The sequence below is a fragment of the Morus notabilis genome, unplaced genomic scaffold (assembly GCF_000414095.1).
Source record: "Morus notabilis unplaced genomic scaffold, ASM41409v2 Scaffold1388, whole genome shotgun sequence".
Classification (NCBI taxonomy): domain Eukaryota; kingdom Viridiplantae; phylum Streptophyta; class Magnoliopsida; order Rosales; family Moraceae; genus Morus; species Morus notabilis.
This window is the reverse complement of record NW_010362392.1, coordinates 61870-80172: the sequence shown is the minus strand read 5'-3', so window position 1 is coordinate 80172 and position 18303 is coordinate 61870. Positions and strand designations below refer to the sequence as shown.

Below are 18303 nucleotides of genomic sequence, written 5' to 3'. Positions count from 1 at the left end.
TTGTTATTGAATTAATTGCTTCAAAGCAGAACTTTGGTACGCTCGATACAGTTATCATATATCTACCCAAAATAAATTATTTGATAAACCGTGTCAACATCAAAATTCAAAAGGGGTCAATTAGACAAACATTCAAATTAGAAAAGCCTTAGATCAAAGCCCGTCCATTATTATGAAATCACTACCATCACCCTAGAAGCACTTTTTGGTTTTTTTGTTTTTTGTTTTTTGTTTTTTTGTCATTTTCATATACAATAACAAAAAACACACACACAAGGGAAACACTAAACCAAACGTTTGGTTGGAGGATTTAAACCATGTGATTCGAACCATTTTCGATTTACGTAAATTTTTTGTGAAAGAAAATATTATAACGAACTACGAATCATGATTCGAATCAAGCAACGAATTCCTCTACCAAACATTTGCCCCAATAGGCAATAACAACAAGAATACAGAAGGGCCTTCGTATATAAGCTTAATGCCAACTATCAAAGTAGTGAATCAGGAGAAGTGAGAAAAGGCAGAACATGTGATGGAATTATAAGATTTACAGAGACTTGAAACTGGACCCTTTATCATTGAAAAACAGAAAACTGAAGATTCAAAAATTCAAAGAATTGCCCTGCTTTGTGATTTTCGTGATTGGCTAAAGCTCAATGTTGAGCATCTTTGAGAAATTGAGAGAGTGGTTTGACTACTTTAGACTTTAGAGTTAGTAGACAGCCATGGCTAAGAAGTTCAATGTTTTTTTCTTTTTTTCAGAGCTGGATGAATTTATTGCCTAGGGGACTTCAGGTCCACTTTGTTCCCAATATTTGTTGAGAAATCTAAATCTTGTACCTCCTTGTTGCTATAAGATACCTAGACATGAAAATAAATAGCTATTACACTTGCTAACCGTGCCATTATTTGTTAAAGGGTTATTGGCAAAAATAATCTTCCACCTATTTAGTAAGTGACAGTTTGGTTTTTAAATTTTTTTTTTTTTGCCAAACGATTCCAAATCTCTTTAAACAGGTACAGTTTGGTCATTTCCGTTAACATCTGTTAAATTTTTCACAGAAAATTGCACGTGCCCCTCACATGACTTTCTAATACGAGGAAGAGGAAGAAGGCAACGAGGTGTACTGAAAGCTGTAGAATCTTCCTGATGGAGAAAGGGAACGGAGTATAGGTCCGCTCGATTTTCTAAAAGATACCGCCATTTTTTCTTCTTTGCAGTGGAGAGAGAACGTTTAGGTGAGGAGGGAGAAAGACAACATATTTTTGTCCTTTTATGGGTTGTGATTGTCGTTGTCGTTGCTATTTCTTTCTTTCTGCAATTGCTTTTGTTGTTGTTGTTGTTGTTGTTGCTGTCTTCCATTGTCGGCGACAGATGTTGGGGATAAATATCAGTAGCCTGCGATAGCTTATCATTAACATTGATGATCTTCAGTATATTCCATTTATTCCTTGAATTTCTACTTTATCAATGTAATTTTTTCCTACTTAATAATGCTGTTATATATTATCTTTTATTTTTAATTGATTTCTTAATTTTCTTCTCTTGGTTTATGCTGTTGATCGGGTTTAGCAGTCTTGTCGACATGAAAAATTTTGGATTTAAACTATTCGTAATTGAGATTTAAACTATTCATCATTGACTCTGATGGAAGTTGGGGAGATTTAGGGTTCTGGAGATGAAATTTAGGGAAAGAAGAAGAAGAAGAAGAAGTCTTTCAAATGATGGCATTTAAATCATTTTATTGAAAAAAGGGTCACATAAGGGGTCACATGACACATTCTGTGAAAAATTTTACAGATGTTAACGAAAATTACTAAATTGCACATGTTTAAAGAGGTTGGGGGTCGTTTGGCCAAGAAAAAAAAATTAGGGACCATATTGGAACAAATGGAATCTAAGATCTTGCATCATTTGTCTTCTAATATTGCGATAATGAATAATATTCCCTTTTATTATATTCTTTGCAAAAGAAATAAATTCTTCAACCTCTTTCTTATGTTCGTTACTCAACCTATTTGCAAACATCCATTTCTTATCCATTGCTACACAAAAAACTAAACAATAAATATCTCATTTACCCAAATACATAAATCATACAATTACTCAAAATAACATATTAAAACCCAACACCCATATTACTCAAAATCATAAAACATAAACAAAATTCATTATCTACCTAACAAATTCAAGACAAATAACAAAAACTCAACACCCATATTACTCAAAATCACAAAACCTAAACAAATTTCATCATCTACATAACAAATTCAAGATAAAAATAAAAAACCCACCACCCATATTACTCAAAATCACAAAACCTAAACTAATTTTATCACCAACATAAATAAATTTTATCAAACAACAAACACCCAACATCTATAATACTCAAACCAATAAAATCTAATCCATTTTCTCCATTTTTTTTTTATCAAATTTATACCAAAAAAAGAAAAAATTAATGAAAATTACTTGATGTTCTTCACGGATTTGTGGTCCTCCTCGGATTTATGGAGAAAACAACGGCAAACAGAAGGAAGAAGGGGCCTATTTGGGGTGATAGCGTTGTCTGGGCGGAGAGATTGATAGAATAACTCAGTAGGCAGACATTTTGATTTTCTAGTGAATTTCCTGAAATGAAGTTTTGCTGGGTTAAAAATTAGATTTAACGATGATGACAGTTTTATGAAAAACCGTTGTTAAAGATACAAATATTAGATGGCGATTTTTTTATTAAAAAAAAACTGTCGTCTATAGTTGCTACGTCAACCATCGCGTTTTTAGTGACACGTTTGACGATAGTTTTATATAAAACCGTCGTCTAATTAACATCGTTAAATCCATAATTTTTTATAGAGAGAGATTTCAATACTCCGAACAACTTTCATGTGGTTTGGCTTGTCTTTTAAATTTTAGTTGGTCCGATAATTCTTCCGAGATATTTATCACATTTTGGACTTTATTAAATAGGGACCCTTAATACTATCATTACATATCCGCTAATTTTCATGAGTATAAGATTCAATAAGACACGTAAAATGAAATATTAACTATTGCCTTTAATTTTAGAAGTAATTAACAAGGAAAAAGAAACATGTTTGATTGGTTTAAAGTTATCAAGAAAATATAAGCTTAACAACAAAATAATTAGTAGGTAATCATAATATATCAAATTCGACAATTAACTAGTAAATAATCAAATCAAACAATTAACTTAGTAAACAAAAAAATCATAACCATTTCGAAAACAATAACACGCATATTTGATGATTATTACCCTTTGAAACACTCCCTGTGGGTTGGGCTCAACAATTTTTTATTTTTTTGTGGGCCAAATTTTGAATTCTTGTTGGACAACCAGTAACTCACGTCGTTGTCTTTCATATAGGCCGAACCATGATAAGTCCATATGAGAAGAAGTAGGATAAAAGTCTGGCTTAAGCATGATACCTCCTGATACGGGTGCACAGGCGGGTGGATTTGCAGGTGCGGGTCCTTCTTTTTCTTTTTTTTTTCCCTTTTGCAAGAGCAGGTTAGAACGTGGTGAAACCGCAAACCGCAAACCGCCCGAGGAAGGGCTGGCGTTTTGCGGGCAGGTTGTGGCGTTGGTTAAGCCTAACTAGTTCCAATGGGTTTTTTTGAAAATAAATTGGGTAATTTTTACAAATACCCCTTAAAATAATACTATTAAGGATTTTTGAGTTTCAACATTAGTCTATTAAATTTTGTCCTTTTAGAGTAAGTAATTTGACAAATTACGCTAGTTGGGGGTCTCCGGTCGTGTGCAGCGAGTCTCCAATCGCCAATGACGGGCGTAATTTGATAGATTATTATTAAAAAAGATAACATATCATAACAAAAGGATAGAGCTCCAGAATGATATATTTAAGGGTCAGTTTTTACAATTTTCTCAAATAAAAATCATAAAAATGTGTAACAAATTGAAATTAAAAGCACCTTTTGGTTTTTTTTTTAAATAAAAGTTAATTTTTTTTCGTATCTTTTTTAAAGTGATCAACATGAATAATGAGTTTTTTAATCCTATCATATTCCATGATACTTGTAAAAAAAAAAAAAAAGAAAAGAAATATCAACTCATCAAGGAATGCATAAGATTATTTACATGGTATAATTGAAGATATTCAATCCCATAAATGCTATTTATTTATACATATATATTATTTTTATAGTATGTTAATCCAATTTTTCTAATATCTTTTTAAGTAGGCAACTAATATTTAATAAGAGTAAAGAGTTTAACAATTTTTTTTATCCTACCTAATTAATCATTAGAATTCAATAACTACAATATGATTATCAAACACCATTTATTTTTCATCATACTTGTTAAAAAAGAGAAAAAAACATCAACAAATTCATACTTAGATCGTAACCTAATATTTAATACCTCTAAGTCCAAATAATTTATGGCTATGCTTAGGCATATTGATAAGTTTTTACCCAATGAAAGTCAACAAATACAGTTAATAGTACCCTAATATATAAACCCAACTTTATATAATATTCATGTCTTAGTGCTCAAATCTTAAATAAAAAAACCAAAAGAAAGGCAGGTGGATCGGGTTGACCTCGCCCTTTAAAGTGCAAAACCGCAAACTACCCTTGGGCGTTGAAACCACGGGTTGGGTGGGCTGGGCGGGTTTAGTGGTTCTTTTGTGCACCCTACCTCCTGGCTTAGGTTGTTAAGTGAGCAATTGTAGAAAATGCCATGAAATATCGGTGTGGTTGATTTATGCCACTCACTAAAAGTATTGCGTAGAATATGTCTGAGGGCAGTTAATTTTTACCTTATATTATTCCTTTAAATTTCAAATATTCATAGGATTTCGGCTTCCGTGTTTCATCTCGACCAATCACAAGAAATATTAGTTAATTACCGTGCACAATAGTTGCATGGCAAGATAGAGTGCAATTGCTCCAAAGCCCATTCAATTGTCTCTAAAGTCCGCGGCTAGAAACGACTACTTTGGTTTTGACAATCTCTAATATAAACCGAAGATATGATTCATTTTTCAAGACATGATCTCTAGTTTTGACAATTTCGGTGGCTATTGCGCATGGCCAGATCCAATAATGCTGCATTTTTGTTTGTGACTTCTGTGGGGGGTTTTCTTTTTTTGTTTTTTTTCTCCTTTTTTTTGGATTTTCTTAACATTGTTGGATTTTTTTTTTTTTTTTTGGGGTGATTTTTCCATGTATTACGGTGAGAATACATCTCCGGACAATAACTGTGAAGTATCATGTCAAGATAACAACTATCTCTAGCAAGTTGGTAAGTAGTGCAAAGAATCATGGCAGGACACTCACGGTAATTGGCTAGCTTTCGTTGGTTGCCAAAACTTTTAGTGTCGCAACGGGATATCTTTAAATATCATGATTAAATCGTTAATTCGCTATCTCTGTTAACATGATATTTTCTGCAATGGATTTTTTTTTTTTTTCAAAATAAAAAGGATAATTTTTATAAATATCCCTTAAAATGGTACTATTAAGAATTTTTGAGTTTTAATATTGGTCTATTGAATTTTACCCTTTTTGAGTAACTAATTTGACAAATTACGCTGGTTGAGGGTCTCCAGTCGCGGGCAGCGAGTCTCCGATCGCCAGCGACAGGTGTAATTTGACAGATTATTATCTATAATTTGACAGATTATTATTAAAGGGATAGGCTATCATAATAAAATGATAGAACTCCAGAATGATGTATTTAAGGGCCAGTTTTTACTATTTTCTCAAATAAAAATCATAAAAATGTGTAACAAATTGAAATTAAAAGCACCTTTTGTTTTTTTTAATAAAAGTTAATTATTTTTTCTTATCTTTTTAAAGTGATCAACATGGATAATGAGTTATATAATCCTATCATATGCCATGATACTTGTAAAAAAAAAAAGAAAAGAAATATCAACTCATCAAGCTGGAATGCATTAGATTATTTACATGGTATAATTGTAGATATTCAATCCCATAAATGGTATTTGTTTATACAAATATACTATTTTTATAGTATGTTAATCCAATTTTTCTAATATCTTTTTAAGTAGGTAATTAATATTTAATAAGAGTAAAGAGTTTAAATTTTTTTATCCTACCTAATTAATCATTAGAATTCAATAACTACAATATGATGATCAAACACCGTTCATTTTTCATCATACTCGATAAAAAAGAGAAAAAACATCAACAAATACATACTTAGGTCGTAACCTAATATTTAATACCTCTAAGTCCAAATAATTTATGGCTATGCTTAGGCATATTGATAAGTTTTTACCCAATGAAAGTCAACAAATACAGTTAATAGTATCCTAATATATAAACCCACCTTTATATAATATCCATGCCTTAGTGCTCAAATCTTAAAAAAACAAAAACAAAAAAAAGGCAGGTGGGTCGGGTTGACCTCGCCCTTCAAAGTGCAAACTCGTAAACTGCCCCTAGGCGGGTTGAAACCACTGGTTGGGCAGGCGGGACGGGTTTAGTGATTCTTTTGTGCACCCTACCTCCTGGCTTAGGTTGTTAAGTGAGCAATTGTAGAAAAAATGCCATGAAATCTTGGTGTGGTTGATTTATGCCACTCACTAGAAGTATTGCGTATAATATGTCTGAGGGCAATTAATTTTTACCTTATATTATTCCTTTCAATTTCAAATATTTATAGGATCGGCTTCCGTGTTTCGTCTCGACCAATCACAAGAAATATTGGTTAATTATTGTGCACAATAGTTGCATGGCTACATCATTAAGATAGAGTGCAATTGCTCCAAAGTCCATTCAATTGTCTCTAAAGTCCGCAGCTAGCGACTACTTCTTTGGTTTTGACAATCTCAATGATCTCTAGTTCAAACCGAAGACACGATTCATTTTTCAAGACATGATCTCTAGTTTTGACAATCTCGATGGCTATTGCGCATGGCCAGATCCAACAATGCTGCATTTTTGTTTGTGACTTTTGTAGGGGGTTTTCTCTTTTTTTTTTTCCTTTTTTTTGTTTTTTTTTTGTGTGTGATTTTTCCATGTATTACGGTGAGAATACATCTCCGGACAATAACTGTGAAGTATAATGTCAAGATAACAACTATCTCTAGCTAGTTGGTAAGTAGTGCAAAGAATCATGGCAGGACACTTACGGTAATTGGCTAAGTTTCGTTGGTTGCCAAAACTTTTAGTGTCGCAACTGGATGTCTTTAAATATCATGATAAAATACTCACGATCGTTAATTCGTTATCTCTGTTAACATGATATTTTTTGTAATGATTTTTTTTATAATATAAATTAATTTAATTCGTGACATTTCTTTTCAAGTCCCCATGGCAACTTTTTCATGGGGTCGAATCCTCATCTTTTCCAGCTCAATAATCCAAATTTCTAAAATAACGTCAATATTCCAATAAACAAAATTTGTTGACAATTTTTGCAATTATGTTTGTGTGAATAATATAATATAATATTATATTATAGATATCTCCGACAGCTAAAATTGATGTAATGTAGTTTGTTTGGCTGGAAACTTGATTAACTAATCTTATTATATTCTTGAAGAAGTCTCTCAGATAGATGTAAAAAAGTCTGTCCGCATCAATCTTTACTTTTTTAGAGGCCCGTTTGGTATTGCTTTTGGATGCTACTTTTACATTTTTTTAAAGAAATTACAGTATGTTAGGGTGTTTGACTAAATTTATTTTTGTTCAGCAGCTTTTAAAAACTGTTGTCTGATAGTAAAATTTAAGAAACATGTCAGATGTTGTTTTTTCACAGCAACTTATGCTGTCATTGTCTAAATTTACTAAAATGACCCTAATAATAAAACTTAATTCCCAATCAACTCATTTTATTTCTTCCAAATCAAATTAAATAATATATTTTATTTTAAATGTTTATTTGAAAATTAAAAACCTTTAATAAATATCTTATGCTAAATTTTAATAATATATTTTTATTGTAATGTTGCAAGTTTGAAAAATAATTTACCTTCAGTTCTTTACATTATTTAATTTTTTATAGATATATAATTTATCTCCTTAAATAAAATCAATTTATTTTTAGAGATATTTTAATTAATAAAATGAAAGTTATATTTTTATAGTATTTTAGTGTATAAATATTATGAATATTGACTATAAAATAGAAATAAAACTAGTTATAAATATAAGTGTTAAAGTATGTCTATTTTAATTATTATATATTTTCACAATAATTTTGTACATAATTTATCAAACACTTAAATTTTTACTTGTGCTAAACACTTATATGTTTCTACACACAACAACTGTAATTAACAACACAATAGTATCATAAATTTTCAACAATGCAGTAATATTAAATTGGCCTAGAATATCGTTTCAATTATGATGCCTGCTGCAAAAAAACAAAAAAATGTGTTTAAATACTTTTCACGTGGCCGATATACTATTCTACCTACCTTTCACTCAAAATATTCGAACTTTGACGAATTTTAAGACTACATACAAACCTATCAAACAATTTCAAAACGGTTCATATGCACAGTGGAACACTATTTTCACGTGCGTTATTGTACTCATTGTAAAGATAAAAACAATCTATCTACCTTTGCTGTGCTCATAATTATAAAAGAAATAAATTAATCACTAAATTCAAAATTAATTAGCCGGCCAAGTAAATTATATATAGGGCTAAGCCAGCCAAATAAATTATATATAGGGCTAAGCCAGCCAAATAAATCCACACACTTCTCCATTCGAGTCTCTCGACACCTTTGTCCACAGCGCATAGAATGGTAAGGTCCTCTAGCTATTATAAAAATGGGTATGCGTGCATGCTTATTTATATATATATATATATATCCCATATATATGTATATGCAACAATACTGTATATATGTATATGCAACAGTACTGGAGCAATATTTTCTCGTGCGTTATTGTACTCATTATAAAAAAGAAAAAATCTACCTACCTTCATTAGTTCATTATATATAAAAAATATATATATATTATGCACTAAATTCAAAATTAATTAGCCGGCCAAATAAATTATAAATAGGGCTAAGCCAACCAAGTAAATCCACACACTTCTCCATTCGAGTCTCTCGACACCCTTGTCTACAGCGCATAGAATGGTAAGGTCCTCTAGCTATTATAAAAATGGGTATGCGTGCATGCTTATATATATATCCCATATATATGTATATGCAAGCTTTATAAATATATAAATAAATATATATATATATATTCCATGATGTTGCATAAGGTAAGAGACGGAGAACATGGTTACACCAACTTCATAAGCTTTGTCTAGCTGAATTAAATCATATAATTGTTGTCAATCTCTTGTATTGTAGTATCTCCCCATATATATATATATATATATATAATAATAATAATAATAATAATAATAATAATTTATAGTCGCTTTATAAAATATTTTGTAGGCAAGCCAGACGGTTGCGGTAGGAAATTGGGGTGGACCCGGTGGTAATGCATGGGACGATGGGTCATACACTGGAGTTCGAAGTATAGAGCTTACTTACGGCAATTATATTGGTACTTTTAATGTGGTTTACGATTTGAATGGTGAACCTTTTGATGGGCCAAAACATTCTAGTAATCGTCCCCTCACAACTGCAAAGGTTAGGTTGTTCATTTTTCTTTTTTAGCTATATACATACATATTAAAATAAGATAAATTGCGGTGGATGGTCCTTTTCAAAGCCAATTTTAACTTTTATGTAAATATCCCTTAATTGGTACGTAAAAAAAAAAAAAGACGTATGTTTAAAATAAAATTGACTTTCGTAAATCATTGATTGATTTTTGTTAAATTATTGATTGATTTACTACAGATATTTTCCTGATTTGACAAGATGTTAGGGACATTTACATTAATTTTACTTTTAAGAAAAAAGGTCACTTTTGCACCTATGATCACAATAATCAATATTAATAACAATGGCTTTTATGCGTGCATGACGTAATCAGATTGAACTACAATTCCCAGATGAGTATTTAGTGAAAGTGAGTGGAATCGTCAATAACGTACCTGGTGCAAGCCCTTCTCCAACAATACAATCACTGACCTTCCAGACCAACCAGAGAACTTTTGGACCATATGGACCTGAAACAGGTGGCACTCCTTTTAGCCTCCCAATTAGGAACGGCTTGATTGTTGGTTTCAGTGGAAGAACCGGTGAAGTCCTTGACGCCATTGGCGTTCACTTGGCACTTTAAGATCATCATGATCTTGCAACCTGGCTTATTATTAGTAAATAAAATGACATCTGCTTCTAAGATGTCTTGGCTTTTTATAAATAATGTCAAATCAGAACGAGGTTTATAATGGTAATATAATTTGTTGGTTTTAATGTACTGGCTATTATTACCGTGATATACGCCTTTGATGATTTGAAGTAGTGGTTTGTTTGTTTGTAATGTTTAAAATGAGCTCTCTATGTAGAACCTTTTAAATAAATAATAGCCACACGCTATATTTTTATCTTTTTTCCCCGTCTCTCTTGCTCTAATAATTTCCAATCTTTTTAAGAACAAAATATGTATTGCACACAAAATAGGATGGAAAGCGACAAAAAAAAAAAAAAAAAAAATAATAAAAAAAAAAAGGAGAATATGAATCAAAAGGTTTGAAAGATAAGGACGAAAAGACAAATTGTTCGAAGGGTGATCAACAGGTTATTTGGTTCACCACTTTTTTTTTTTTTTTTTTTAAATATATATCGATTGAATAACTAGTACTCTATGTTCTTTTGTTGCTGCGTATCAGTTGTTGCTACCTCTAATATTGCCTACTTTTCTGTAAGTATATTTGCAATTTGGCGCCATTTGAGTTATTGATAGTTAAGATGAACTTAACTTTAAGCAATAATTAAACTTAAATTCTATAAAAGAAATAAATGCATGAAGCCAGTTAGTTCATATAGTAAACCAATTCAGATTAGAAATAGCCAATTACAGCCCATAATAACAACATGTAATAAACAAGATATTATGACTGAATATCCATTTTGCAAATTACAGCAAATATCATATTCCCAATGAGCACTCACTAAAACTAAAACCATGAAAAACGTACACTGCGTACTCTTATAAAGCTGATCAGGTAAAAACCCCCCAATAACAGAGAAGGACGCCCGCACATGTAACAAGTGAAAGGAGAAAAGTAGGCTGAATAATACTAAAATAGAAAGCAAACCAATAAACTCACTCACTTTAATGCTCTCTTAACACTCAAACTCATTAGAATTTTAATAATAATCATAATCCATGTTAGCGAAGGCTTACGTACTTACCAGAAAAAATTCATAATCTACAATCACAGCCATTAGAATATATATATATATATATATATATTATAGTATACATCAGATCAAAAATGGTAAATACGCACTTTGTAGCCACTGTTGATTCATGTCGTGCAACACAATACCATTCATATAAATATGACCACCAAAAGACGAATCAAAATGAAAAAAGTTTCCAGTCTAATGGTTTTCAAAATATTTTATTTTATTGGTGTTATCAGCAATTCATAATTATTTATATTATTATAATTATTTATATTTTTTTCAAAGTTGAGTTGGGGCTTCCCATAGATCTTTTTTTATTTTTTATTTTTAAGAAAGAGAGTTTCTTGCATGTTTCAATTATTCATTGTTACAATTATTTCAACACTTAAATATTTCAGAAGTCCAGATAAGGGTATCATTCATATCCTTTAAGAAGTCTGAATAAGTGTATCATTCCGTGAATATGAGAATGGCCACTCAATTCTAACATGTTCGAATATTTTTCACGTGGCCGATTATTCTATCTACCTTTACTCTAACATATTCGAACTTTGATTTGCACAGTTGAACAAATTTTTTTTTTTTGCCTCGTGCGTTATTAATCGATCAACCTTTACTGTACTAATTTAAGCACAAAAATTTCAAATAAATAAGCTATTCATATAGAGCTAAGCCAGCCAAGTAAAACCACACACTTCTCAATTCGAGTCTCTCAACACCTTGTCCAAAGCGTATACTATAGAATGGAGACTGCGATCTGGATATTATAGAAACGCATATGTATGCAAGCGTGCATATATGCCTGGGAGAGTTTTTTAAAAGCTATTTTTGGCTTTTTAAGTTCAAAAGCTGCTTCTGAAAGTGTTTAGATGATCTGTCATATGTGGTTTAATTTTTTAGAAGAGCTTCCAATCAAAGTCAAAAATTGTGGCTTCTAAAAATAACACTTCTAAATATCCTTGGAAACTTGTACCAGAGTTTAACTAAGACATTATAAACTTAATTCTAACAGTTTTATTGCTTATTATAAAATTTAAAAATTATTTTGATCCATTAAGCTATTGATTCTAAACACTTACAGAAAAGTCACAATTTTTGTTTTTCTTCTTTTACTAGCTAAAAATAAAAGCAAAAGTTATGTGAGACGGACTCATACTAGGTGGGAAAAGTGCTTTGCACGTGTTAGATTTTAGACTAGCTTTTATTCTTTGGTATATTGTTTTTTGGTTTGGAATATTCTTCTGTAAGCATCTAAATTCAAGTGATCAGATCACATTTCCTTTGTTACATCAACACGTTTAACATGATTCACCACCTTTTTTTTTTTGGTCAGTCATGTACGAGTCTTGAATTTATGTGATTATTAATATTCATTTATTGTATAATGTGGATCTGCAGGGAGCAGGAAGATGGAGCGAAAGTGGTAAGAGTGGAAAATCTGAATAATCAGGACAATTTTGATTGGAGATTTATGAAAATCTGAATAATCATGCTTTGATTCTGATAACCTTTTCCTTCAAACACTGATGAGTTGTTCCACTGTGTACAATTTTGCTCAGTTTTTATTTATCCTTACATTTTCTATACTGTCCTCTTTATCTTACAGGTAACACCAGAATTATACATTCATACACACACACAAATTTATATATATATATATATACACACACATATATATATTGTAATGCGTACATGGTCCATTTTTTTTAATATATAACTTGAATAACCTCAAGTATTAACGGAGAAAATTATATTATACTACGGTTCATTAAATGAAATAAAACATGTCGAAAAGAGAGACGATCAACGATCCAAGAAAGTACATGTGTGTTCATTATATATAGTAGTGATATCTTAGGGGCCAAATTGATGGCCACTACTTACATAGACTTAAAAGAGATAATTTCATTTAACAAAATTAGAAGCAATATCGAGAATTTGTTACTTGACTTTAATAAATTTGTATGGATTGGTGCAGCCATCAATGGAGGTGTTCAAGGACATTGTTGAGGAGTTAGAAAATGGGAGAGAGAATTCTAACGGTGCGGAGCAGGAATTCATAGGTAGCTACTTTTCATATTTATTAACGGGATATTTACACGTCTATACTTTGTGTTTTGTGTTTATTCAAATAGTATACTCTAAATTTTTAGTCTCATTAAATATATACCTTCAAATTACGATTAATATATAAATCTATACCTTTTGTGGGTAAACACCTGAGTTTGACATCGTGAATTTATGAAATTAACCTTAATGGGGATTGTACAATGAGACATATCCTTGTTGCCAAACAGATATAGTTTTGTGTATTGGCTGAGGGGGAAAAAAAAAAGAGAGGGAGAAAAACTTGCTAAAAACTCAAAACGCTGCGTTTTTGTGTTGCCTTGATTGTATATAAGGTGGGGCGGGAAGATTTTTTTCCTCATGAAGATTGCAGAGAAACTGAAGACTTTTGTTTTCTCTCTTCCTGTTGCAACTTGAACGTAGCCCTCACCTACCTCCACAGTAGACAGTTTTGAAGCTTTTTCACGCGTCAATCGTATTGTTGTGCTTTGTGGAGAACATAACCCAACCAACCCCAAGTCAGCAAACCCAAGAGGAGAACTTGGGAGGCAGTGATTTTGCTGCCTTTTGACGTCTTTTGCGGTAAATTTGCCTTTTGGATTATGTACATGAGGCTTTAAACTGTTCATCACGTGTGTACATGCTTCATGCTCTTACTATGCTGTAAATGAGGAGTTTTAACTGTTATTATGGTTGTATATGCCTCATCTTTTTGTTTTACTTCTAAATGCCATTGGCAGAAATATGAAGTACGTATATATCTTCTTTTGCAAAGTTGAACATGTGTTTATATTTACACATGACTGAATATTATGATCTTTTGAAATGATGTATTAAGTAGTTTATAAAATGAGTGCATTATCTATTTCATTATTTATTTTTTGTCAATAATTGTTCTTTCTTTTTAATTTTATGTAAACTATTTTCGTGTTTAGTTCCATGTATAAACTAAATATTAGTGGTTGTTTGGTTATAGCTTTAAACCACTTATCAAAGGTAGTTTATGAATTAAAAAGGCTTTCTCTCGTCAAAATCAAGTATTGACTCACAAAAGATGTCAATTTATATATTAATCGTAATTTAAAGGTATGCATTTAATAAGATTAAAAATTAAGAGTATATTTTTTAAATAAACATAAAACACATGTATAAATATTTAAATATCTCTTTATTAATTGATCAGCCAATGTTCCATCCAAATGCCACCGTTAAGCAGCTCAAATATGGAACCTATAGAAAATTTCTAACCTCTTGGCTACTAAATGGATGCTTCTTATTATTGTCAGTACAAGACACACAACACTATTAAATTTCTATTTGTTTAATGTTTCTTAATTCTTATGGTAATTAGCTCTTTTTTTATATATAAATATATATATTTGCAGATCTAAGGTGGAGCGTACCTTGTGGACCAAACACCGTGATTACACTCCCAGGCGCACCCTGGTTGAAGCCCTGGTATTGGTGGTCAATTGGTGGTCATGGCCTGTTCTGCCTTTAGGCATTTCTTGGCATGAACGACGCCGTTAAACTCTTGAGCTTAGCTATTAAATGTTCATTCTTAACTCTTCCCAATTACTATGAATATAGAATAATTTATATTAATTTAATATAAAAACCATATAATAGAATTTCAAATAAATATTAAATATTTAAATAGAACATAACAATTAATATACTGATTAATATAGCAATATATAATTTTGATCTATATATCATAGCAAATATATGATTATCAATAATCAATATCTTAATTAGATAGTCAATTTTTTTTATTTAAATGATATTTGAAATTTAAATTTTTTTTTTACTAATCTAATTCTATTTTCTATTTCTTTAATATTAAACTATTTTATTACTATTAAATTAATATATAAACTATTAATTTTATGACTTATTAGAGAGATTGTAATGTGTTTTTCAATTTAGATCATATATTTTTTAGACTGTTAAAACACGTGTGTCAATAATTTAGAAAAGAAAAAACCCGCTGCAACGCGTGATTATTGCGCTGCAGTGGATGAGACAGCACCATTTCACTGCCAAACCCGATGCAGCGCCTCTGCTGCAGCAGTTTTGCTGCCAAACCCGCTGCAGCGGGTTTTCTGCCGAAAACACGTGTTTTGTGTGTGATTTGTGATCGGAAATGTTTCAAACTATTGCATCAATTGGTAATATATTTTTACGCATATCTAAACACCTATTAATAATAGATATAACTGTTGTAATAGATGAATTATTCCATAAAGAGATACCTTTACATTGAAAATGTACTTTTATGTGAATGGTTATGATGTTTGAAGATAATGTGTTCATTTATAAAATGAAACCTCTGTCTTTACTCTTCAGAAAATTTAGAGACTTTATCTTTGTTTTGGAACACAATATTATCGTTAGATATTGTGTTTAAGAGTTTGTTATATCTTGAGGATAATTTGCCATTAAAAACTTTGAGAAGTGAGAGTAAATAAAATCTGATTTCTTTTCATTCTCTTCTTCCTGATCTGCACACAAAATTCTCCAGACTAACATCCAATATTCAATAGTTAATACACTTTCCTTCAAGCAAAAAAAATAAAATAAAATACACTTTCCATTTCCAAACTAATTCTCAGACTGTCAAAGCCGGTTCACAATCACCACAGAGGTGTCTCTCCGTGCCTATCTCGCTTGAAGCAGTGATCTTACTACCTGGGTTCCAACAAAGATCTTACAACGGGCTTAACAAGTGATGTATCTGATCGTCTTTCTCACCAGTACTGATCTCTTTGCGCAACACTGCACCATCGACGCACGAGATCTCCTCATCGCCAATTATCCTCCATGTAGCCCATGCCTTTCATCGGATCTCCCCATTCACGTCCACGTCTCTGCTTGATCCCAGCGATGTAACTGCCGCTGTCATAATCGAAGTCGATATTCAACAAAAAGGTAAAAATTGTCTCTTTTACCCCTATTATTAAAAAACGATGGGTTTTAAAGGATGTAAGAGGAGGTGCTATGAATAAACAAGTAGTTATAGTATCTGTTTATTTCGTTAATTTGAGTTCAGATATAATTTTATGTGAAAATTTTTTATTGTAGTAAAAAAATTAAATATGATTATTTTTAAAAAAATTTTAGCAAAACTAAATTCTAAATTTGAATCAAATTGACACGAATGTTTAGAATGACCACCACAACGTACTAAAAGAGATGTTGTTGTGATCCTCGGCGCCATCCCTCTAACATTGTTCTAGTTCTTTACCGTGAGTAGATCCCACGTGAATGGGAGACTCACGGGTATTACCACGTGATTGTGATGCTTGTCACCAATACTCTTTTATCATTTTCCTTTCTCTCAATAACAATACAACGCTATTTATATCACGTCAGAACAACGGTGTCGTGTAAATTTTTCTGCTTACCACCAACGCTTCAAGTCTCCTGTCCAAATGCCACGAAACATCCCAATTCCCAATACCACAACTGGTACCCAAAAACAGCAGTCTCTCTCTCTCTCTCACAACTGAATAAATAAATATAAATTAATTAATTAATTAAAAAAAAAGTCACCGTCACGCGGCAAAAAAAAATTGTTGGCGTTTCTTGGCCTTTTTTTCCACCTTATTTCACAAACCGTGTGCTCTCCACCCGCTGAATTTCCCGCAAACGACTACAAAAACCAACCCCCAATAATTCCATTTCCAACACAGAACCAAAAAGAAGAGAAATATCGCAAAACGGAATCCACAAGAAACGACACGCGAAATGTGCAGATCAACGGATTATTACCGCTTCAATCCAGTCAACCGGTTGAAGATTCGATCGTTCGCCGTCGGGTTTTCGGGTTTTGATGCCGGGAAACCGTTGCCTCAGTCGCTGACGCTCGTTTACCTGCCGAGAATCAACGAGAGCGCGCTCGAGGTCTCCGGGTCGAAGATCCGACCCGATTCGCAGGCGTTTGTGACTCTCCACCGCGGCGTGGCCGGAAACGGCGAGGAAGTTTCGTTCGGGAGTAGAGATCGGGTCGTCGTCAGCGAGGGTGTGAGGTTCGAGGTTTACCTGGGAGAAGAGAAGGTTTTGAAAGGGAATTTTAGGAAGGATGAAGAGGACGAGTGGAGATTGGAGTGCCGGTGCGCGATGGAGAGAGACATCGACGGCGCGGCGGCGGCGGAGGTTAGGGTCTCGGCGGAGGGAGGCGTGATGAGAGAGAAAGTGGCGATGGCGGTGGAGAGGAGGAGGCGGCGGCGGTGGTACGGACGGGGGTTGGAGGAGATTCCGGAGGAGAGGGAGGATCGCTGCGAGTGTGATTGTGGGGGATCGGGCGGTGGTGATTTGGGGAGTGGTTGGGATGATGAAGTGGACGGCGGAGATGAGGAGGAGGGGATTGAGATGGATATGGATGTGGAGGGAGTTAGATGGGCCGTGGATGTTGGGATTTGGGTCATGTGTTTGGGCGTGGGCTTTTTGGTTTCTAAAGCCTCTTCCAAGACTTTGAGACGCAGAAAATTACTATGATTTTTTTCTTTTTCTTTTTTAAGAAAAAAATGATTTTTAAGGAGTTTAGTTCATGGATTAAAATCATGTGATTAGAATTATTTTTAATTTATGTGTATTTTTTGTGAAAAAAAATACTATAGTAAACTATTAATCATTATTCAAATCATGGTTTAAATCCTCCCATTAAACATCTCTTAACAGTTTATGATTCTTCCTTAAAGGGCAGAGAGAAATGCCATGAGTCCATGACCATGACCATGAAATTTTGTCACTTTTTTTTATTTTGTTTACAGAACTTAGGACCCGTTTGGTTGAAGGATCTGGATCACATTATCAGAGTCAAGTTTCCGAATCAGTGTTTGGATCCACCAAGTTTCCGAATCCATGTCCGGTTGATTTGAATCAGGGTCTGAGTCATGGGTCCTGATTCATAAATCAACCCCCCCA

General features: G+C 32.5%; 2 protein-coding genes and 1 long non-coding RNA gene across 4 annotated transcripts; all 3 read left to right on the top strand.

Moving 5' to 3' along the window:
* The first annotated feature begins 8700 nt into the window (after positions 1-8700).
* Positions 8701-10507, top strand: LOC21398440 (agglutinin alpha chain). 2 transcript variants are annotated; one of them, XM_024168052.1, is made up of 3 exons: positions 8701-8784; positions 9439-9636; positions 9986-10507. In XM_024168052.1, exons 1-3 carry the CDS (start codon positions 8782-8784, stop codon positions 10232-10234), a joined length of 450 nt encoding a protein of 149 aa, XP_024023820.1. In that variant the 5' UTR covers positions 8701-8781; the 3' UTR covers positions 10235-10507. The 2 variants fall into 2 exon arrangements, with proteins under 2 accessions (XP_024023820.1, XP_024023821.1); XM_024168053.1 differs by lacking the exon at positions 8701-8784 and adding an exon at positions 9049-9126.
* Positions 10508-12702: 2195 nt separating this feature from the next.
* On the top strand, positions 12703-14071 carry LOC21398439. Its single transcript, XR_002902517.1, has 3 exons — positions 12703-12730; positions 13286-13370; positions 13710-14071. It is a non-coding gene; the product is annotated as an uncharacterized LOC21398439 (long non-coding RNA).
* A 2752-nt stretch (positions 14072-16823) lies between these two features.
* On the top strand, positions 16824-17932 carry LOC21398438. Its single transcript, XM_010101888.2, has one exon. It carries the CDS (start codon positions 17125-17127, stop codon positions 17872-17874), a length of 750 nt encoding a protein of 249 aa, XP_010100190.1. The 5' UTR covers positions 16824-17124; the 3' UTR covers positions 17875-17932.
* Positions 17933-18303: the final 371 nt, after the last annotated feature.